The 23802-nt window shown below is 43.2% G+C and overlaps 1 protein-coding gene across 8 annotated transcripts in view; it reads left to right on the top strand.

The window, feature by feature from the left end:
* CCDC30 (coiled-coil domain containing 30) overlaps window positions 1–23802 on the top strand; it is a 115274-nt gene that overhangs the window by 48698 nt on the left and 42774 nt on the right. For 7 of the 8 annotated variants that reach the window (XM_030185572.1, XM_030185568.1, XM_030185569.1 and 4 more), the window contains 5 exons: window positions 3891–4083; window positions 5363–5473; window positions 8617–8742; window positions 21189–21317; window positions 21615–21796. In XM_030185572.1, the coding sequence (XP_030041432.1) occupies window positions 3891–4083; window positions 5363–5473; window positions 8617–8742; window positions 21189–21317; window positions 21615–21796 (741 nt within the window). The remainder of the gene's footprint in view (window positions 1–3890; window positions 4084–5362; window positions 5474–8616; window positions 8743–21188; window positions 21318–21614; window positions 21797–23802) is intronic. The other variant, XM_030185570.1, reaches the window with a different exon arrangement.

Raw genomic sequence — 23802 nt, 5'->3', positions numbered from 1 at the left:
CGAAAATGATAGTGGGGATGGGACGACTTTCCTATGAAGAGAGGCTGAGAAGGCTAGGGCTTTTCAGCTTGGAGAAGAGACGGCTGAGGGGAGATATGATAGAAGTGTATAAAATAATGAGTGGAATGGATCGGGTGGATGTGAAGCGACTGTTCACGCTATCCAAAAATACTAGGACTAGAGGGCATGAGTTGAAGCTACAGTGTGGTAAATTTAAAACGAATCGGAGAAAATTTTTCTTCACCCAACGTGTAATTAGACTCTGGAATTCATTGCCGGAGAACGTGGTACGGGCGGTTAGCTTGACGGAGTTTAAAAAGGGGTTAGATAGATTCCTAAAGGACAAGTCCATAGACCGCTATTAAATGGACTGGAAAAATTCCTCATTTTTAGGTATAACTTGTCTGGAATGTTTTTACGTTTGGGGAGCGTGCCAGGTGCCCTTGACCTGGATTGGCCACTGTCGGTGACAGGATGCTGGGCTAGATGGACCTTTGGTCTTTCCCAGTATGGCACTACTTATGTACTTATGTACTTATGTACATATTAAAATCACCCATCAGTAGTACTTACCCTTTCCTAGCTATCTTATGGATGTCTTCAATTAAGTCTCCGTCCAATTTTTTTGACTGAAGTTGACCTGTATATTACACCAAAGTAAATATATTTTCCTTTTCCTCTCGCCAGTTTAACCCACAATGTTTCTTCCTTACACCGTATGTCCTGCAGTTCTATCACTTTAATTCTTAACATATAATGCCACTCCTCCACCCTTTTTTTCCTACCTTGTCCTTCCTGAATAGATTATAGCCAGGTATAACTAGTTCTGCATGAACCACGTCTCCGTGACCACCACTAAAACCAAGTTGGCTTCTATCATTGCAGCCTCTAGATCTGGACGTTTGTTTCCCATACTATGGGCATTGGCATACAAGGCTCTCCAGATGTTACTCTTCCCCCCCCCCCCCCACCTTTCTATAAGGGTATTGAATGGCTCACCTTCCTGAGAGTTATTAATGTCTATGAAGCTTTTCTCACCCATCCCCAGCAAATTCAGTTTAAAGCCCTCTTTAGTGCATTAGCCAGTCTGGTACTGAAGACACTTCGTCCCTTTCTTGGACACATCACTGTTCAGTAGCTCTTGGAGAAATCATCCCATGGTCCAGGAATCCGAAGTGCTTGTGTTGGTACCAACCACACAATTAGCTCCAGGATGCAAGCTTCCCTCATTTGGCCTTTACCTTCAACAGGAAGGATCGATGAGAACACTGCCTGTGCACCTAGGTGCTTCACCTTCTGACCCAGAGCCATGAAGTCATATTTGATATGTTCAGTAGTATACCTAGCAGTGTCATTTGTGCCAGCATGGATGAGCAGCACAAGATAGTGGTCAGTAGGCTTGATGAGTCTAGGCAATCTTTCCACTACATATCGAATCTTGGCACCAGGAAGACAGCACACCTCCCTAGACATTATGTCTGGTCAGCAGATGGGCGCCTCAGTACCCCACAGAAGAGACTCACCAACCACCACTACCTCTTGCTTCTTATCAGCCACCGATCTGGTGGCTTTGGGATTTTTGATCGTTGTTTCCTCCTGTTCTCTGAGATGTTTTTGTTTCTTCTGCCTCCAGGGCTGTGAACCGATTCTTCAGTTCTACAAATGATGGAATTGGGGGGTTGATTTTGCAGGATCTGGTGACCTGTGTCCAGCTGTCCTCTTTCTGCTCAAGATCTTCTGTTCCTTTGCTGGAGATCCCTAATGTTTCAACATGCGTCTTCTGGATGAATTTCTGCTTGTCACAGATGTTTCTTTGTCTTGCCACCTCCTCTCTTAATTCTTGTAAGTACATAAGTAATGCCACACTGGGAAAAGACCAAGGGTCCATCGAGCCCAGCATCTTGTCCACGACAGCGGCCAATCCAGGCCAAGGGCACCTGGCAAGCTTCCCAAACGTACAAACATTCTATACATGTTATTCCTGGGATTTTGGATTTTTCCAAGTCCGTTTAGTAGTGGTTTATGGACTTGTCTTTTAGGAAACCGTCCAACCCCTTTTTAAACTCTGCTAAGCTAACCGCCTTCACCACATTTTCCGGCAATGAATTCCAGAGTTTAATTACACGTTGGGTGAAGAAAATTTTTCTCCGATTTGTTTTAAATTTACTACACTGTAGTTTAATCGCACGCCCCCTAGTCTTTCATGAGGGATTCATTGTACATGCATTTATCGCATGAAATCAGAATCTTGCCTTGGGACAAGCATTCAGTCTGGACAGAGGCAGATGTAATGAGAGCCACAGCTTTAGGGGCACAATGTTTCTGTGTCATACTTCAAGTTTAGGAGCTGTTTGTACCTGTGGATAGAAAGAAATGAAAGGCCTTCCAAAGTCCCAACCTTATTTTTTGCTTTTTTTTTTGTTTTGTTACATTTGTACCCCGCGCTTTCCCACTCATGGCAGGCTCAATGTGGCTTACATGGGGCAATGGAGGGTTAAGTGACTTGCCCAGAGTCACAAGGAGCTGCCTGTGCCTGAAGTGGGAATCAAACTCAGTTCCTCAGTTCCCCAGGACCAAAGTCCACCACCCTAACCACTAGGCCACTCCTCCACTGTTGCTACTATTTGAGATTCTACATGGAATGTTGCTATTCCACAAGAAGTCGGCCCTTGCAGATCACCAATGTGGCCGCGCAGGCTTCTGCTTCTGTGAGTCTGACGTCCTGCACGTGCAGGACGTCAGACTCACAGAAACAGAAGCCTGCGCAGCCTTCTACATGGAATGTTGCTAGTGGAATAGCAACATTCCATGTAGAATCTCCAATAGTAGCAACATTCCGTGTAGAATCTCCAATAGTAGCAACATTCCGTGTAGAATCTCCAATAGTAGCAACATTCCATGTAGAATCTCCAATAGTATCTATTTTATTTTTGTTACATTTGTACCCTGCGCTTTCCCACTCATGGCAGGCTCAATGTGGCTTACATGGGGCAATGGAGGGTTAAGTGACTTGCCCAGAGTCACAAGGAGCTGCCTGTGCCTGAAGTGGGAATCGAACTCAGTTCCTCAGTTCCCCAGAACCAGAGTCCACCACCCTAACCACTAGGCCACTCCTCCACTGTTCCTTCACCTGTTCTGTAAGTTAGTGTCGCCTTCAGAAATGTGTAAAGCACCAACACTGTCCTCTCTACATACTTTTGCGAAGCACTATCGCTTGAATGTGGCAGCTAGCGAGGAAGCCACCTTTGGTGCCTCAGTTCTCGGAACAGGGGCAACTGATCCCCTCCCATTTTGAGCAGCTGCTTTTTTTTTCCCCCACATCCTGCAAGCCTTGGACTTGTTTGGTACGCATGGCACAGAATGAGAAATTTAGATCTTACTTGCTATTTGTTTTTCTGTTAGTAGCACCAGACAAGTCCTGCTACCTGCCCTTTTTTGTTTCTCTATATCATTACAGTTTTTATTTTTGCTAACTTCCTGTTTCTCTTGTTCAGCAAATGTTTTTGCATTAGCGCTGCCCAGACAATACTGAATTGTCTTGGCAGCACAGGATTCTATTAAAGCACGGCATAATTCTGTACTCTCTATCTCCACCTGCAAACCCACAGACTAAAGGAAAGAAAATTAGCAGGTAAGATCTAATTTCTCCTTACCTGTGGAAAATCCCTTTTGAAAATGATCCTTTACTGCACAAATGAATCTTTTTGTCGTGTCTAAAAATTCGATCACAGTTTGTCTTTTTTGGTTTTATGAACTGCTAAACAGCTGTATATGTAATATGTCTCATTTATGATTATTCAAAGATAGACTCTACAGAAGAGCCCTGTAATGGCTCTGATCAGAACATCCACAGTTGTTGAGGGTTTAAGCTAAAAATGCTTTGGTCTCAGGTGTCAGCAGGAGATTGAAGATAAAGAATGCAGAAACAAAGAGCTTCTGCACAAGTTTAAAAAACTGGAGCATGAGTATGAGGAGCTAGTTGAAAGGAACGAGGAGCTAGAATCCGTCCTGGGAGAAACTCAGAACCAAAGAAAAGAAGAAAATCAACTTTTTGAATGTGAGACTGAAGGACTCAAGAGAAAGGTGAGCCTCAGGATTTGTTGTTTAACATTTCCTTCTGTCTGTCCACAAAGCCACTTCACTTTTTTTCCTGCTTTTCTCTCTGTGGATAACATGGTCTATTTTATTTTATTTTAGTAAAATCTTGTATACTGCACAGTCCAAATGTTCTCAGCGGTTTACAAAATGTACGTACATAAAATCTTGAAACAAACGCAATTTAAAAATACCTGCAAACTTTCAACATGGCCAAGGCTTCGATCTAGTTGCGTCTACCAACTTTTTTTCAGGTCTGCTGTCTCGCCATACACTTGTGTGAAAAAAATAAGTCTTTAGTTCTCATTTAAACTGTTTTACTTCCTGAATTTTTCTTAGCTTCATAGGTAAGTTCCATATTTTAGGGCCTGCTGCATTAAAAAATGATCGATCTATCCTCGTCCGATCTTGGCACATCTAAAACGATTGTTCTGACATGTAACTCTGCTGCTAACACTTTTGGTACCTGATCCATTATGATCTTAAATACCAGATACAACATTTTTAACTTGATAGGCAGCCAATGTAAGCTTTTCAAGACTGGTGATATATGCTTAAACATATTGGCACCAACCAATACTCTTGCAATAAACTTTTGTGCAATTTGTAAAGCATTAAGCTGAGATTTTGAATTCCAAGCAACAAACCAAATTTTGTAGAGTTAATAAACTCTTTAAACATCTTACTAGTTGGAATTTGAAAAATACATCCTTTACAATTTTCTGTATATTAATTCTGCATATGGGACTTGCTAATGAAAGTACATTCAATATACACTGCTAGCAAGATAAATTCTCTCTCTTTTCTTCTTACTGGAGGAAAGACTTCAGATGCTCTGCATTCATGCCCTGTTTATATTCACGTGAATGACAGACTGCCTCATATCCCTTGCAGACGATTTTCTGCTGTAGTAGGATATGGTGCAGGCTCCTCGAAAGTCTGAAAACCTCCACTTAGTAAATGTAATGCTGTTAGCTGCAGTTGTGTTTGAGCATAACTGTTTTACAAACAGCAAAATGTTTTGCACTTATCTGGGCTGTAGCTTAATCGATTGGGTACGCTTGTTAATTTCTGATTATGATGGTGGAGTTGTACCTTATGTGGATTAAAGTTTGACCAGCACCATTTTTGACTCTCTGTGCATTCATTGTCATCTTCGCTGTGCTTCTTTTATTATCAGCGATTCCTGTGAAGGTCGGGGTTTTTTTTTCTTCTGTTTTGCTATCTGTAAATGAATCTTTTTTAAATATAATCTACTTTTGTTAAGATAAGTAAATTAGAAGCTGAACTATCTGAGATGCAAAGAAGCAAAGAAGAAGAATTGTGCTTTTTTGATCAAGAAACAAGTCCTGACTTGAAGGCAGAAGATTTACAACAGGTGGGAAATGAGTAATAATTCTAAACATTTTGGTAAAAACAACAAACAGTATTGCGTATACATTCATGTGCCTTTTATTGCAAAGTATGTGCATTTCCTCTGCTTACTGCCAGTTTTCAAAGTATGCAAAATCCAAAAAAATACTTAAAAGAAATCATATAGTGGATGTGGAAAACAGAGAAATACATACATATAAAAAACAATTTGTATAAATTGTTGGGTCCTCAGTGTGTGATTTCAGAAGTGGGAAATAGAGACAGCATTCTTCCCTAACTACAGTCAAATGCAATCAGTGTTCACAACTGTGTGTGAAATAAGTGCACCCAAAAATAATAAACAGTGCATAACAGTGAAAAAAATATACGTATGTAAAAAAATTAATTTTTCTGTAATCGACATAGACTATAAACAGGTAGTGTCAAAACTTGCAGTAACTAGTTAAAGCAATCCTCAAACAATTCACAATAGTGTATGTCCATGAGAAATCTCAGTTCAAAATCAAACAGGTCTCAATCGAGTAAAAAAACTTATCTTAATAGTAGGATGAATCCAGTTGGGTTCTGCAAAGCTCCATTTCAGAGATTTCTCCTTTATCAGGAACCCGACATCAAACACCCCCTAGATAACTTGTCTGGAACCACAGTTCTCCACAAAATGACAACTGATCAAAACTTCTAAGACACCGCTGTTAAAACAAAAAAGGGGAACTGGAAGAGACATTTAGCAAAAACTTTATGGATACCGAATAACATTACAAAATAGTATTCCATTCTATACAATCGTTCATCCCCAAGGGTTCACCTGCCTTTTATTCAAAAATCCAATATTGTTCCCGATATATTAAGCACTTTTGTTTTTTGTCCCTCAAGAAATGCACCAACTTGTTCAATAACAAACTTTTTTGGTGATCGGATTCGTCCATTGCGCACAACCTAGAGAGAGTTAACACATATTACAATTCCCACAAGGACAGTGGTGTCCATCTTCATGGGAAACAAAAAAAATCAATTCTATTTGAATTGTGTACTAAGTAGCCAAATTTCTAGGTCTTGAGTAGGCAATACATGGTCCAGAACGAAATAGCTCATGTAGTGTCAGTATCGGCCAATGCTTGCGAATACTGGCCACTACTCTGCCTGAAAAAGAAAGAACGCAAATCTGTTTATCCATAGGAGTCTGCGTTTGATCTTGCAATAACAGTTCTGCCTGGGCATAATGTGCTCTTAAAGAAGCTTGCTTCGCCACAGAAGGAGGATAACCTTGTTTGAAAAACTAGTAAAAAAGGCCCGTTTCTGACAGAAATGAAACGGGCGCTAGCAAGGTTTTCCTCAGTGTGTATGTTTGAGAGAGAGAGAGAGAGAGAGTGTGTGTGTGAGAGATGGAGTGTGTGTGTCAGAGAGAGAGAGACAGTGTGTGTGTGAGAGACAGAGTGTCTTTGTGTGTGAGACTGTGCGTGTGTGACAGAGAGAGAGAGTGTGATAGAGAGTGTGTCAGAGAGTGTATGTGAGATTGAGTGAGTGTGTGCCCCCCCCCCCCCCCCCCCCCCCGGCGCATCAAACCCCCTCGCCACCCACAGCTGCCACTGGTAGCGCTGTCCGGCCGCTGCTGCTTCTCCTGTTGAGCAACAGCGGCTGCCAAAAAAAGAAAAAAAAGTCATAAATGTTTTTAAACCTGAAACGCGGCACCGTAGACAGCCATCAGGCATTGGCTGTTGGCTCTGCAGCCGCTCCTCCTCTCGCCTCTGACGTTGCTGCGCTCCTCCGGGGTCTTACTCCAGGGGCAGTGACGTGGAGGCGAGAGGAGGAGCGGCTGCAGAGCCGACAGCCAATGCCTGATGGCTGTCTACGGTGCCGCGTTTCAGGTTTAAAAACATTTATGACTTTTTTTCTTTTTGTAGCGGCCACTGCTGCTTAACAGGAGAAGCAGCAGCGGCCGGACAGTGTTACCAGTGGCAGCTGCAGGTGGCGAGGGTGTTGATGTGCCGGGGGGGGGGGGGCTTGGGTGATGCGCGGAAGGGTGTTTGAGCGGCGCACTCACAGCTGATTCCCAGGCAGGGGGAGGAGTAGGGAAACACGCGGAGCAACTTGCTCCATGTGTTTCCCTACTCCTCCCCCTGCCTGGGAATCAGCTGTGAGTGATGTCAGCTTGGCTACGGAACCTAGCTCAGCAACTCCAGGAGCCACAGACACAGGCAGCTACTTTAGAACATTGGAGGTGAGAATTATTATATAGGATGTCTCAGTTAGTTTTAGCTTGCCTCTTATATTGAAAATCTGTGTTGCAGATCCTATGTATTCTGAAAAATTGACTGACAGGCACTGTTTATTATTTTTGGGTGCACTTCTTTCACACACAGTTGCGTCCGATGATGGTGTGAAGTTTCAGCCAGTTTGTGAACATTAATTCCATTTAGCTCTAAGTTAGGGAACAGCGCTGTCTCTATTTCCCACTTCTGAAATCCCACACTGAGGACCCAACAATTTATACAAATTATTGTTTTTTATATGTATGTATTTCTCTGTCATCAACATCCACTATATGATTTTTTTGAAAGTATTTTTTGGATTTTGCCTTACTTTCTTGAGAGTTTTGTATATTGTTGAGTTTTCCAAGAATAACTGTTTTCAGCATTTCCCTTTGAAAATGAATTTGCAAGCCCATTGGTATAAAATCCACAATCTTTGCAGGGAAACCGAAAGTTGACCCAACAAAGAGAGAGCGAGAGAGAGAGAGCAATTTTCAATTGCCTGGGTTATGTGTAGAGTAATGTGGGTTTTTTTAGCCTTTGTATATTGCACCATCTCTCAAAGGAGGGAACAATGTGGTTTTTAAAAATGAGCCGGTCAAAAACGTCTGTATAATTTACACCCACTGTTGGGGTGGCCAAATGGGCTCAATAGAGCATTTATGTTTGGAAATCTTATGTGCATACGCTATTTCTCTCCCCTGCATAATGGCACTCATATGTCCCCTTTAATATGGCTAAAAGCCGTGTGCTGTGATGCCCATATATTCTTTTAGTTGTATTTTGAGAGAGCAGTTTTTAGTCAGGGCATCTTACCTGCTTAAAATGTTTTGAAAATTTTCCCTCTGTGTGTGTTCGCTCTGCCTGCACATCTAATGCAGAATACTCTTTTGCACAGATGTTGAAAAACAGTCAGGAAAATATTGAAATTCTTGATAGCAGATTGTTAGAAGAAAGATCCTGGAGACAACAACTTGAATCAGATCTTGAAACTGCACAGAAAGCTCTAAGGGTTGTGAAGGAGGTAAGAGCGCTTACACACATGGGGTGAATTTTCAAAGGTTGAGCAGTTGTGTCTCTAAGTGGAGTTTTATGCACATGACGCTATTCACACAGAAAATAAGATATGTTTTAAGTCCATACTAGTCAACAAAACCATTTGAATTTCCAACTTGAGACAAATGGATTGGCTAGGTAGACAGTAACATACTCAGTGCAGTGGCGTACCAAGGGCGGTGGGGCGGTGGGGGCGGTCCGCCCCGGGTGCACGCCGCGCGCCTGTGAGCTCTTCGTTTTCATGCTCCCTTTGCTCCGGAACAGGTTACTTCCTGTTCCGGGGCAGAGGGAGCATGAAAACGAAGAGCCGGCAGGCACGCGGCACCCCCCCCCCCCAGCGGCGTGCACCCGGGGGGGGTCTTTCGCCGGAGGGGGGGCGTCGCGCTGTTCCGGGGGGTGCTGCACCCGGGAGGTGGGGCGCATCGGCAATCCGCTCCGGGTGTCAGCCCCCCTAGGAACGCCACTGACTCAGTGCAGTAAATTTTATATCACATTTAAATATGAGCTTACCTTATCCAAAGCAAAACCATACCTAGTATTTATTTTTATACCACTACTGGATGTACATGACCTTACCACCAAAGGACAAAAGAGAAAAATATTTCTGCAATGGGGAGAAAAAGTGACCTCATTGTATTGAATGTCGGCTTAACTCTTACTCCTGCTTCAGAACCCCACCTGAATCCCTCTGCATTTTAGCCATTGGGTGATTCTTTAGCTATTGATGGCAGAATATCACTTTTGCTACTCAGAGAGATGAGTAAGTCTGCTCATTCTTGCCCATAAGGAGGTGGAAAAGACACTTGGACGCTCAGTGGCTAAAGGCCCTCATCTGCAATGGAATCTGATTCACTCAGCTCTTTCAGTAGCGGATTCGGTTCACGACACTGGGAAGGAGAAACGGCTTCCCTAAGAGTTGGTGCTTTAGTCTTGCTGAGGTTCGTGATAACATCAAAGCAACACGAGATGAGATCCTGGAATGGCTTGATGGCCTCAGGTGGCCACGTGACCAACTTAAAGACTAAAGAGGAGGAACATGCGAACCTCCTATTCACATTTTTAGTTGTGTGTTAATCAGCTAGCGGCTTGGTACGACAATCTTCTCTTCAAGATTGATAACCTCAAGAATTGGGGTAGGAGGAAAAACATAAGGTTCCATGGTGTCCCTGAGTGAGGGCACACGGAAGATGTTCCAACTATAGTGCATACACTTTGAGGCATATTTTCAAAGCATTACCTATGGACCTTTGTAAGTCTAAGTGCTTTGAAAATGAGCCTCTTTGTCAACAACCTTTAGGCCTTGAAAAGGATACAGTGCCATTGACTCTGGAGCGGGCCCATCTCTCACTTGGGTCTGTACAGGAGAATAGGCCCACTATGCTGAAAAAGAGTGGGTTCTGGCTAGGGCACGCCAGGTGCACGAACTTCTGTTTAATGATGCCAGGATCATGGTTTATCAGGATTTGTCCTACTACACCTTGGAGCACATTGTACCATTTGGTTGAGAGTTTGGACTTGTTTGGTGCCTGACGCTTGGGTCACCCTTAATACTGGTACCATACTTTTTACTCCCATACACATGGCTCTTATTCTAGACTGGATTATGTTTTTCTGGACGAGATCTTGCCAAATGTGGGTTGTGAATCCCTCATTGGTCATATCACTATCTCTGATCACGCACCAGTGTAGGTCATTGTCCCTGCGCTCCGGGAGGATGGTAGGGATAGGAGAGAGGTCCTTTAATGATCTTTTGCTACAGGACGCTGAGATTTGTAAAGGCTAGATTTCTGTGTTACAGGATTATTTGGATATTAATATGAACTCTGGCCCATCCTTAGTCATGGTTTGGGATGCCCTTAAGGCGGTGACCAGAGGTTATTTTTTGCAAAAGGTAAGTTGGTGTGTGAGGACCCAGCCATTCACCCTGAGGCTATAGATTCTTATCTTGCCACAGTGGATCTTCCTTCTGTGTCTTCCGCTCACCTCTCTGCATTGGAAGCAAAGATTACTGTGCAAGAAGTTCTGAAGGCCCTTAAGCAGTTGTCCTCTGGTAAAGCACCAGGTCTTTATGGTCTTACCATTCCTTTTTATAAAACTTTTGCTAATGATTTGGTGCCTTTATGGGCATTGATACTAAATCAATGATGGAGGCTTGGATAGCAGTGATCCCGAAACCAGGCAAAGATGGGAATGAATGTGCTTCCTATCACCCTATTTCAATACGCAATACAAATGTAAAAATTATAGCTAGTCTTGGCAAATCATTTCATCCCTGTTTTTTCCCACATTGATTCATCCTGATCATTTGGCTTTCTGGCTCGGTGCCAGGTGATGGATAATGTGAGAAAGATGGTGGACATAATGTATTTGTCCAGGAGAGAGGGTTTCCCTTCTCAGACTCAATACCGAGAAGGCATTTGATAGGTTCATTGGCCCTTCCTGGATTGAGTATTGCGTCAACAGTGGAAATTTGTGATTATTTTCCTGGAAGAGGGGTACTTGTCAGGTCTGCCCCCTTCTCCCCCTAATTGTTTGCCATGATCATGGAGCCTTTTGCTGCCATGGTGAGAACTAATCCAGATATTTCAGGGGTACAAGTGGAGGAGTAGCCTAGAAGTTAGTGCAGCAGTCTGAGAACCTGGGGAACTGGGTTCAGTTCCAACTGCAGGTCCTTGTGACTCTGGGCAAGTCACTTAACCTTCCATTCCTTAGCGTCCCTCCGGACCGGACCAGGATTGGACTGATGGGTTGTGCTCGCCTACCAGCAGGTGGAGACTGAGAAAAAACTCTGACTCTAGAGAGCCAATAGGAGCCCTGGCCATGTGACCTTAGCCTCAGTATTTTCTCAGTCTCCCAGCAGGTAGGAAGCGAGCCCATTAGTCTCTCTCTTTATCTTTTAGTGGTTAATAATGCTACCTCTTCTTCTGTGCCTAGGAATTCTCTGTTAGACGCTGGTCAGGCAGGGATTTCTTTACCTTTCTTGTTTCCTTTCTTTACAGCCTCTGGGGGTGTTAAACTCGGGTGTCCCCGAGTCCCTCCCCCCTTCCTCCCCATCTCCCATACGTGGCTGGGAAGGACTACCCTTTGTTTAGAAAGGTGTATGTCTTTGGGAGAGGCAGCCACTATAGAAAGTTAAAACTTATAAGCATTTTAAAGAGCAAGCTAAATCACGAGCAGGCAGCTCTGTGTTTTTCCCCATTACTTTAACGAGCAGGCAGCTCTGGTTGCTGTTTTGGGTGTCTATATTATCTAGCTGTTAAAAAAAAAAAAAAAAAAAAAAAAAGAGGCAGCAGTAATTTGGAGGAGTTTTCTTGGCTGGTTATTGCTCTTCCTTCTGTTTTTGTTGGTCAGTTTTAATTTTAGCGGTTTGTTCGGCGGAACAGGGCTTCAAAAAAAAAAAAAAAAAAGATTTTGGCGCGAATCGGGTACGCGCGTGCACGCGCATTACCGTCATGTCCGAGAAGCTGAGACGCTACGCTGTATGCCAGCGTCGGGGGATCTCCTCTTCCAGCTCCTGTAAATATTGTACACCGCTGGGGGGTGTGTCGGGACCTTCTCTTTCGCCGTCTTCGGGGCTTCAGTTGTCAGCCCAGAGTTCCTCGCCGTCGCGGTCTGCTGTAGCAGTTCTGGACGGGTCAGGTGCACCTCCGGATGCCGCTCCCGCGAATTCTGCGAGTGCGGTGCCCATTTTGTTTGTTTCCCACGACGCGAAGTGTTTTTATTTGGATGTAGAGAGCTCCATTATGCAGGAGAGGCTGCAGCATGTTTTTTTGTCAGCGCCAGAGTTGTTTTCTGTATTGCAGCCTGCTCCTTCAGATCTCAGTGCTCTGTGTTATGTGTAGTGCTCCACGCAGGGCTCGGTGTTATGTGTGGCACTCCGTAATTTAAATCTACAACGAATTATACAACGAATTATACGAATGAGAACAGAAGAACGCATTTATGCACTCCATTAGCACAAATGGTTTGAGGCTGCTTGCTCTATATTCCAGGATTATTTTTCTCTCTGGTTTCCCAGTGTTGCGGTTACCATATTTCTTATTCTTTTTCTGCCTTGAGTCTATGGAAATTCTGCAAGGTTGTAATGTCAGTTTTGACAAGGTTATGATTTTAATTTTTGTATACACAGAGTTTGTTCCTTTTAAGCATTTCTCTCATTGGCTGTAGTGTTATACAGTGGTTTTTTTTTTCAGAATTTAAGAATTTTTATCTATAGGCATAGAGTAGATTGTTTTTCGATGCCAAAAAATATATATAAGCTCTCTCATATTCTCTGGGGGACTGCCCTGTCTATCAAGCTCCCAATCACTCAGCTGCAGGAATGCTTGGTTCATGTCCTCCCTCTTTTCCAACTGTCTTGAACCCTCTCATATTTAATTTTGGCTTTCTTCTGATAGTTACAGGACAGATGACCACTTAGACAATGAGGTCACTTTTTCATTTTGCATATTTCCCCCTTAAGGATAGTGGAAGGTTCTCAAACCATCTAATGGGGTTTTTTATCTTCGCTATCAGTTCAGCATTGGCAGATGGTAAACTTTATGGTTTGGTCCAGTAGGCCTATACATACCATCTACTATCCCTTCCTCTTCCTTAGAGATCTTATATTCTTGTCTCCAGCTTTCTTGAATTTAGACACAGTATTGTCTCCTCCACCTTCGCCAACAGGCTGCTGTGCTAATCCACCACCTTTTCTGTTAGCAGGATTTACCTCAGAATGGTAACATAGTAGATGATGGCGGATAAGAATCTAATAGTCAATGATTGGTGCTCTACAATTCTTGCTATAATATCTTATTTCCTTTCAAGTATTTCCCTCCATGGCTATAGTATTCTACAGTGTTTTAAAAACTTAATAAATTTTTTTCTGTGACATAGGGTGCATTGTTCAGAGGCCATGGGGATCTATAGCTCTTTCGTATTCCCTGAGGGACAGTCTGGGCTACTAAGCGCCCAATTTTGTAGCTGCCTTTGAGGGCATGCTTTATTCATATTTTCCCTACTTTTCCAACTGGCGTGAACCTCTCATTTTTTCATCTTGGCTGTTTTCTGGTAATTACGGAACTTATGAGGTCATTTATAGTTTTTTCTATCAATACCGCATTAACAGTTTGTAAACATTCTGGTTTTTGTCCGGTATGCTCGTTCATATCATCCATTATCTCTTCCTTAGAGATCTTATGTTCTTGTCTCAAACTTTAGTAAAGTCACATACAGTCTTGTTTCCATTGCCTTCACCTGAAAGGCTGTGGCACAAAATTTCACCACTTTTGTCCGTTTCACATATATATATATATTTTTTTTTCACTTCCTGTGCATTTTTGCTATCGGTACATGAGTTTTGTCATACGGGGAAAGACTAAGATTCCATCAAGCCCACCATCCTGTTCTCAGTTGGGGTCCATACAGGTGGCAAATACCACATTCATCTCGGTACATCTCAGTACATCTCAGTATGGGAGGAGAGATGACCATGATACAAGGATGTTGAGAAGGTCCTCATTACCAGTTTTCTTGCCCTGCTCTTCGGTCTAGCGGCGGCTCCGCGCGCTTTCACTTAAGTTATGGTCGTAGTAGCAGTGGCGCTCATGAAGCAAGGCTTCTCGTTTCATCCTTTCCTAGACGACCGGTTCATTAGAGACAATCTTATTGGCAGAGTTGTCACGTCAAGCAACGGGTGGTGCATTTCGGACAGACTCTAGGTTACGTGGTGAATGTAGCCAGGTCTCTCATTTGATCTCTCTTTTGAGCTTTCATGTGATCTCATTAGATTTCATTTCATATCTCTGTTTTTTCTCTCTTTGTTTAGTCAAGTTCAAGCATCCCACTTTATGTTTTTTCTTGATGATCTTGGGCCTTTGGCCATTTCCTGCCTCTATTTTGCAGAGTACAATTTTTCTTTCTAGCTCCCAAGAAGGAATTTCTTCTGCATTCTCTTTGGAGTCTCGGTAGTCTCCTTTGGCAACTTTTCACTCCGTCAATTTCAGGGGCATTGGAATAATTGAAATAAATAAATAAATAAGAGAACCTTATGTGTATTTTTTTGTGTGGGTTTTTCCTCCTTGATTTCACCGTGCTAGACTCTCTCCTTCTGGGCGTTGTCAGCGGAGGGTACCTTAATGGGACGTCCCAGTTCTAGAACCTTTTGGTTTGGCTCTGACCTCCCATATTCCTCGCTTAGTCTCTTGCTGGAAAGATTCGTCAGTGGCACGGATACATGCCCTCTCGCACCCGGATATTTATCTTGGATGGTATTCCCTCAGCTCAGTTGGCCTCTGTATTCTCAATAGTGCAACACGGGTCTGGTGGTTGAGATTGAGCATCCTTCCTGCAGGTATGCCTGGAGAATATACACAGTGGACAGTTTTTGGTGGCTACATCGAGGAAAAAATATATGTATATATATAGTCTACTACATAAGTACATATGTAATACCACACTGGGAAAAGGTCAAAGGTTTCATCGAGCCCAGCTTTCTGTCCACGGCCAACCCAGGCCATGAGCACCTGGCTAGATTCCTAAACGTACAAACATTCTCTGCATGTTATTCCTGGAACTGTGTAGTGGTTTATGGACTCCTATATGTATCTAACAGATAAAAGGTACTGACAAGTGTCTACTGTTGTTTTATTCCCGTTTCCACTAATTGGGGTCTACGACAAGAGTCTCAGGTGATCAGCTACAGACGATTCTTTCTCTCTCATTTGAATTGCGCTCTGAGATATGTTTTCTTCATATTGTCTAACTGCAGCGGCTGGCAGTTGATTGGGACCTTCAGTCTAGTTTGCAGCAGGAATTTAGGTACCTTCTTCTCCTGCATGGTATTTTATTCTAGGCTGATTTATTTAACTGCACTCTTATTTTTACCTCTTTAGCTTCAAGTGATCAGGTACTTTCTCACTGACAGCCTTTACATACTTCCAATCTGTTGCTAGGTTGGCAAGGGTCTAGGATATCTGCAGGAATGGTAGATTCATTGCAGATTTTTTGTTTGTTTGTTTCAAGGCGGCTCCGTCTCTACTTTTGCCATCTTTCGTTCAGTCATTTTTTTTCTCGACTCTCTCTCTGTCCTTTGCGCTGTACTAATAGTGCGGTAGGGAACAATATATAGCGGCCCTTGGTAGGGGTATGTTCAGTGTCGCTTGGACTTTTCAGTTTTCTTGCTTTGTAGTCATCCTATTTAGTTTGTTGGTGGCTCTTGGATCGTCAAGCTTTCGGCTCGTTATTCATCCTAGTTTGGGTGTTTTAAGGGACTCTACCGCGTTCTCAATGTCTGTCCCTCCCGTAAGATTACTGCTTTGGTACTTCCCATCAGTCCAATCCTGGTCCGGTCCGGAGGGACGCTAAGGAAGGAGAAATTAGATCTTACCTGCTAATTTGCTTTCCTTTAGTCCCTCCGGACCGGACCAGGCCCCTCCCATTTTCGTCATCTTTTCAACGGAATATAAAAATAAATAAATCAATAAATCAATAAAAAATGAATAAATAAAAAATAACAACCACCACAAACAAGCAATTAAGCCAGAAGCGTGTGTAGATAGAATTTTAAGTGAGCCATGTCACTGTGTAGATAGAATTTTAAGTGAGCCATGTCACTTCTCTGGTCGAAGTTGCTGGTGGGCTCCGTTCCTGGTATATGTATATGTTTATATGTATCTTGGTAGATATCTGTACAGCTTTAAAGGGCCATACCACTTCTCTGGTGGGAATTGCTGGTGATCTATAATACAAGTGAGCCATACCTCTCTTCTGGTGGGAGTTGCTGGGGAGCTATGATACAAGTGAGCCATACCTCTTCTCTGGTGAGAATTGCTGGTCAGCTATAATACGAGTGAGCCATACCTTGCTGGTGAGCTATGATACAAGTGAGCCATACCTCTTCTCTGGTGAGAATTACTGGTCGGCTATAATACGAGTGAGCCATACCACTTCTCTGGTGGGAGTTGCTGGTGAGCTATGATACAAGTGAGCCATACCTCTTCTCTGGTGAGAATTGCTGGTCGGCTATAATACGAGTGAGCCATACCACTTCTCTGGTGAGAGTTGCTGGTGAGCTATAATACAAATGAGCCATACCACTTCTCTGCGGAGAGTTGCGGGTGAGCTCTAATACATAAGGGGCCATACCACTTCTCTGGTGAGAGTTGCTGGTGAGCTCTAATGCATAAGGGGCCATACCACTTCTCTGGTGAGAGTTGCTGGTGAGCTCTAGTACTTGGCTTTGCCGAGGAATTTGTGGCTGCTAGGATTCCATACGGCACAGAAGGTCTTTCTTTCTTTCCTGCTTTGTTATTCAAATACTGAGGCTAAGGTCACATGGCCAGGGCTCCTATTGGCTCTCTAGAGTCAGAGTTTTTTCTCAGTCTCCACCTGCTGGTAGGCGAGCACAACCCATCAGTCCAATCCTGGTCCGGTCCGGAGGGACTAAAGGAAAGCAAATTAGCAGGTAAGATCTAATTTCTCCTTGCCCCAGGTACAAAATAAGTACTTGTATATAATATATAAACCACTTTGTAACCACAGAAAGTCGATATATCAAATCCCATCCCATCCCATACCCATCCACTACAAAATAACATTGTTTGCGGATGATGATCTCTTGTGCTTCACACGACCTTTGATATCCATACCTAACCTTTTGATGGAGATCTTGACCTACTCAGAGGTTTCTGGCTTTAAGGTGAACTTGTCCAAAACTGTTGGAAAACTGTTGGCCTGGATCTGTCCACCTTGTCTACTCTCCACCCTTCTTTTTCCATTAAATGGGCCTCTAATAGTGTTCGTTATCTGTTCAGTTGACCAAAAACATTGATGCTCTTTTTACATCTAACTGTTCAACTTTAGTGCCTGAGTTGACCAGGGACTTGGAGCGGTAGAATGCACAGAGCTTGGTTTGGTAGAATTGCCACTGTAAAAGTGAACTTCTTAACTTGTTTGATGTATTTATTCAGAGTTCTTCCAGTCCAACTCCAGAGATCCTTCCTTTCTGGACTTCAGGATCACTTGATTCGTTTTATTTGGCATAATAAAAGGCCTTGGACTTCCAATCTTCTTTCTCTATAAGGACAAATGGAAAGGGGGATTGGTGGTCCCTAACCTATTTTGGTATTATCGTGTGGCCCAGGCACAAGCTGCTCTTGAGTGTTTCCAGGGGTGCCCTCACAAACTCTGGGTTTACATTGAGCAATCCATAGTGGGCTCTCGGAAGTTAAGATCTTTGGCTTCCTTGTAAATTTTGACACTTGTCAACTGATTTGCCACTAACTATATTGACTACCTTTTATTATTGGGATTCCCTATTTTTTAAACATGAGACTCCGATTATTCATAATCCCTTGTTTCCTCTGGGGTGGGTGGTGCTGTCTTTTCATGATGGGCTTCCCTGGGTCTCACTACTTGGGGCCAATTTTTTGATGAGGACCAGTTGTTATCATTTTCCTTTCTATGAGAGGATTATATGCTTCCTTCTTCTGATGTATATACCAATACCTAGTTGAAACGTATTTTGTCAGCCCCTACTATTTGCCCACATATAGTAAGAGAAGAATTCTTCTTGGAGGATCTTTGCAAAGAGACTGGGGGTACTAAGGGTCTTATCATTTGCCTTTAAGTATTTTGGTTCCCGTTCTCCCTTTTATACCCTTCATAGAGCTAGTTAGGAGCATGAACTTGGTATAACTCTTGGTGAAGATGAACGAAAAACCCATAGAAAAAGGCTTATTGAAATCTTCTTTGGCTGTTTCTGTTAAAGAAAATTCTAAGTTGTATACCGTTGGTATCTCACTCAATTCAGGCTGCACTATATGCTTCCGGGCTTCTCGCCTACTTGCTGGAGGAGCTACACTGCATTGGGCTCTATGGGTCATATTTCATGGACTTGTGTCAAGACCTGGGCCTACTGTACAAAGTGGGAGTAGCAGCCCAACAACACCACCGCAGCCAACTGGCAAGGTTTATGGGAGAAAAGGTAACCTCTATGACACAGGGCGGCAACCAAAGCAAGAGTCTTCAGGGAAAAGCCAAGTCTCAGATGGAGAGTATGAGAGAGAGAATGTAGTCAAGCTTGTTGGAGTCAGAAAACATTTGTCTTGGTCTGCAAATTCAGTTGTTTCTTTCTATATTTGTACTGTTGGATTCCTCACTCATTTCTCCTCATCAGAATGTTTTATGGCATCTGGAATGGGCAGCTCTTGGTAAGGTTGCCCTGAGTGTGCCGTTAGGCGGATTAGACATCTGCCTAGGGCAGCAACATTGGGGTGGGCGCAGCCACTACAGCAGTAGTGCAGTTTCATTTTTTTTCACCCCCTTCCTTTTCCCCTGCTGCCCTACCTTTCCTGGCTGCTCCACAAGTACTCAGCGCCAGCGTCGGATCTATCAGAAGTCTGTGCTGAAGCTGCTGCATCCTTCTCTCCCCCTGACAGGAAATATATTGGGAGGAGAACAGTGCTTGAGCGCTGGCAATGAGTACCTTTGGAGTAACCAGGAAGAGATAGGGCAATAGTGGCAGCAAGATACAGGGAAGTAAGGGAGGAGATGCTGTCATTGGACCTGGAAGGGTGAGGCTGGTTACTGGTCCCAGTGGAGCAGTTAGGGAGGGGTTAGGGAGACGCTGGCCACATTGGGGGAGGGGGTGTAGAAACAGGGTTTCTGGCCATCTGGGGGTGAGGAGCTCAGCTGTGAATGAAGAAGACTGATTAGGGAATGCAGGAACACCCACACCGACTCAAACAAGTCAAAGAGAGAGCTCTGTCACTTGAGAAGTTTGCCTGTATCTCCCCGCTTGTCTGTAGAGAATTTATTTTTTTTTTACAGAAGTTAAACCGAGCTTAACCGAGATTGGATAGCAGAGCCGGTAGTGGGAGGCGGGGCTGGAGGTTGGGAGGCGGGGATAGTGCGGGGCAGACTTATACGGTCTGTGCCAGAGCCAGTGGTGGGAGGCGGGACTGGAGGTTGGGAGGCAGGGATAGCGCTGGGCAGACTTATACGGTCTGTGCCAGAGCCGGTGGTGGGAGGCGGGGATAGTGCTGGGCAGACTTATACGGTCTATGCCAGAGCCGGTGGTTGGGAGGCGGGGCTAGTGCTGGGCAGACTTATATGGTCTGTGCCCTGAAGAGCACAGGTACAAATCAAAGTAGGGTATACACAAAAGTAGCACACATGAGTTGTCTTGTTGGGCAGACTGGATGGACCGTGCAGGTCTTTTTCTGCCGTCATCTACTATGTTACTATGTTAAAGATTATTTACGAGCAGCCAGATCAGGGTTGCACTGCGTCTTTACTTTACTAGTGATATCTGGTTATTTTTTTTGTATAACTAACTGTTAATCATAAAACAAACCAACAGAAAATGCACTACTGTATATACAGTTTTAAAGTGTAAAGAGAATGTTTGCTTGGATGTAAATAAAATATAACTATTTTTGATAGGTATTTTGAGTCTTACATTATCTTGGTGGTAAGCAATGATAGTGGACTTGGGTTAAGTACGGGAGTTGTAAGAACCAAAGAGGAAAACCAGATAGTAAGAGCACGCCAGAAGAGGTGCTTGGGTTGAGCACTGTAATGTAGTCTACAGTGGCGGCCCTACCATTAATGCAAGTGAGGCTGGGACCTTGAGCAGCATCCCCTACACTAGCTGTGGTCTGGCATCCCCCCCCCCCCCCCTCTTCCTTCCTCAACCCCCTTCCCCGATTCTACCTTCTTTTCTTGTTTTCTAAAAGGCAGTGGCGGCAGTGATTCCCATAGGCTGCCATACCGACGCTGGCAGTAGAGATACTGCGGCCCACCTCTCTGACATAGCTTCCTTTTTCCTCAGAGTGAGCCATGGTAGAGAGAAGAGGCCGGTGCTGGCAGCAGGGCAGCCTAAGGGAATCGTTGCCGCCGTTGCCTTTTGGAAAACAAGAAAAGAAGGTAGATTTGGGGAAGGGGGGAGAGAGAGAGAGTGTGTGACCAGAGAGACGCTGGACTTGGGGGGGGGGGGGGGGGGAGGCTGCATCTCATCTCTCGCCTTAGGCGGCAGATTGCCTTGGCTGTCTCTGGTAATTTAAACCTGTTCGGGTCAAAGAGAGCAGTGGTATGAGTGAGGTCTGATAAAAGAGCTGATGGAATGGTGGTGTGGATTTAAGTATGAGAATTTTTACAGTCAACAAAAAGGAGAAAACTATTGAAGACATGCATACTGGATGAATCATTTGGTCCATATCTCTTTACTATTTTTGGTATAAAAATGCAGAATGTACAAATATGGAAGAAGGGGTGAAAGCCGAAAAAGGAAACTATAGCAGTGTGATGGGGACAGTATCTGAGTACAGAGGAATGGACGGGAGTAATGGCTTTAAACCCGACAATTGTAGGGTAGCTACAGAGAGAGAAGTTTTGTTAACAATTGCTTTTTTGTTTCAACGGGAATTGCAGAAGTCAAAGTTCGAACCTGGACGGCTTCAACTTGAAGTAACAAATCTTGATGAAACAGCCAAAGAAGAATGTTTCCCAAGCACAATCATTGAAAAGCATCAATGGGACAGTGGTCTACTAGAAAACGAGGTGAGACTTCACCGTGAGAAAATCTAAGATGTACTTGAAAGAGCAAAATTAAGTGTCCTAGGAAAGTGTCGGATGTGTTGGCTGTGGTGTTCTGATCCCCCATTTGGAAAATTCTGTGGCACTGTGCTAACCCTTCACAGTCCTGCTTAAGTCAGTCTATTGATAATCTAATCCATATTTCCATAGCATACATTCCAAATTCATAATTGCCAAACCTGTCTATCTTTATACAGTAAAAGATGACTTACAAACTGTGCCTATTAAAGAATCTAATTGTTCACAGTTTTGATACTGCAGATATTCAAGTTCACTGAAGGATTTGACATTTTAAATACACACGGAACAGAAGAAAGAAATATTGATAAGGAAACAGAAAAGCTTTGGTTTCCAAAAGAGAGGGAGATTGAGAATCTTACAACTAAAGCCAGCTCTTTGCAGGACACAATCCAAAGCCTGCAGAAAGGAGGAGAGAATTTAAGGTACTTAAAAAAAAAAAATGAGGCTGTCATACTCTGATTTTACCATGGTCTTTCTTTCTTTTTTTTTTAAATCATTTTGTTAATTCTTTATATTTTAAAGATAGGTTTCCAATGAATGTTAATAGTATATTGGGGCTGATTTTAAGTGGGATCTTTGAAGCAGACACAGAGTAAGCATGTTAACATACACACGAGAATTTGAAAAATAAACCCTTGCATGTGTATTCCTTCCCTGCCCAAACCTGCCCACTTCTAGCCGTGTTGTGTGAGGGTTGGGGGATTGACCCAGATAAATTCCCTTCATATTTGACAATTCCTGTTATCGCTGCTTCTGCAGAAGATAAAAACATGGCTTAGAAAGAGCATGAAATTGCCTATTCCATGCTTGAGCAAAGGTACACACATTGTTGTAATCCCCACCCTAATCCTGTGTCCGTCAAAATGCCTGTAATTGGTTCAAATAAAGGTGGAAAAACATGTTGCTTTTACCCACAGTTTTCAAATAGCCTCTTTCTATTTGTAAAGTACACTTTACTCGTCAAAACGATTTTGAAAATTATCCCTGCTTAACTTTTTATCTGGAAGTATTCTACATGTTCTCTGAAGAATTTTGGTCTTGTGTTCAGTTTTCATAATTTAAATTATATCCCATCCCATTTAAACTTAAACCATGCTTCAACAGGGTATTTTTCCTAAAGATAAAGGCAACATCCTGCTCACCCCAAAACCAAAAGACACCAAGAAATAAAACAAAGGATATCACTAACTACCGCCCAGTGGCATCGATCCCATTAACAGTCAAACTAATGGAAGGACTGGTGACCAAACAACTCAATGACTACATGAACAAATTCACTATTCTACATGAGTCACAATCAGGATTTCGACCCCTACACAGCACTGAAACAGTACTACTCACTCTCCTAATTAAATTCAAGCAGTAGATAGCCATAGGCAAAAGCATTCTCCTCCTCCAATTTACATGTCCAGTGCGTTTGATGTGGTTAACCATAACATACTATTAAGACTCTTAGATTACTTCGGAATCGGTGGTAACACTCTCAGTTGGATCAAGGGTTTTTTTTAACCACCAGAACATACCAAGTGAAATCAAGCACAAACATATTGTCACCCTGGAAACCAGATTGCGGAGTACAGCAAGGATCACCACTATCACCATTCCTTTTCAACCTCATGATGGTCCCACAGCCTCCAAGGCCTTAACCCATTTATCTACGCTGATGACGTTACTTTATACATCCCCTACAAACATGATCTGACAGAAATCACCAATGAAATCAAGCTCAGCCTAGACATCATGAACTCATGGGCAAATGCATTGCAACTAAAACTCAACATAGAAAAAACACACTATCTCATCCCAATACAACACATACAAACACACAAACATTAACACCCCAGAATACACCCTCCCTATATCAGACAGCCTGAAAATCCTTGGAGTAACAATTGACCGAAACTTCTCACTAGAGACCCAAGCTAAATCCACCATAAAGAAAATGTTTCTCTCAATTTGGAAACTCAAACGCGTGAGACAATTCTTCCAAGGGAAATATTTCGCAACCTGAAACAGTCAATGGTACTAAGCCACGCAGACTACTGTAATGGAATCTATGCGGGATGTAAAGAACAAATTATAAAGAAACTTCAGACCGCCCAAAACACAGCAGCTAGGCTTATATTTGGAAAAACGCGTTTTGACAGCGCCAAACCACTCCAAGAAAAACTGCACTGGCTTCCAATTAAGGAACGTATCGCTTTCAAAATCTGCACGACAGTTCACAAAATCATCTATGGCGAAGCACCGGGGTACATGACAGACCTGCCAACCAGAAACACCATAAAATCAGCACGATCATACCTAAACCTCCACTACCCAAGCATCAAAGGACTCAAATACAAATCCACTTATGCATCTAGCTTTTCCTACTTAAGCACACAACTATGGAATGCACTACCAAAAGTAGTAAAAACTACGCTCGACC

Source organism: Microcaecilia unicolor, chromosome 13 (genome assembly GCF_901765095.1).
Source record: "Microcaecilia unicolor chromosome 13, aMicUni1.1, whole genome shotgun sequence".
Classification (NCBI taxonomy): Eukaryota; Metazoa; Chordata; class Amphibia; order Gymnophiona; family Siphonopidae; genus Microcaecilia; species Microcaecilia unicolor.
Note: the sequence above shows the minus strand (reverse complement) of the source record. Positions and strands in the feature narration are given on the sequence as shown.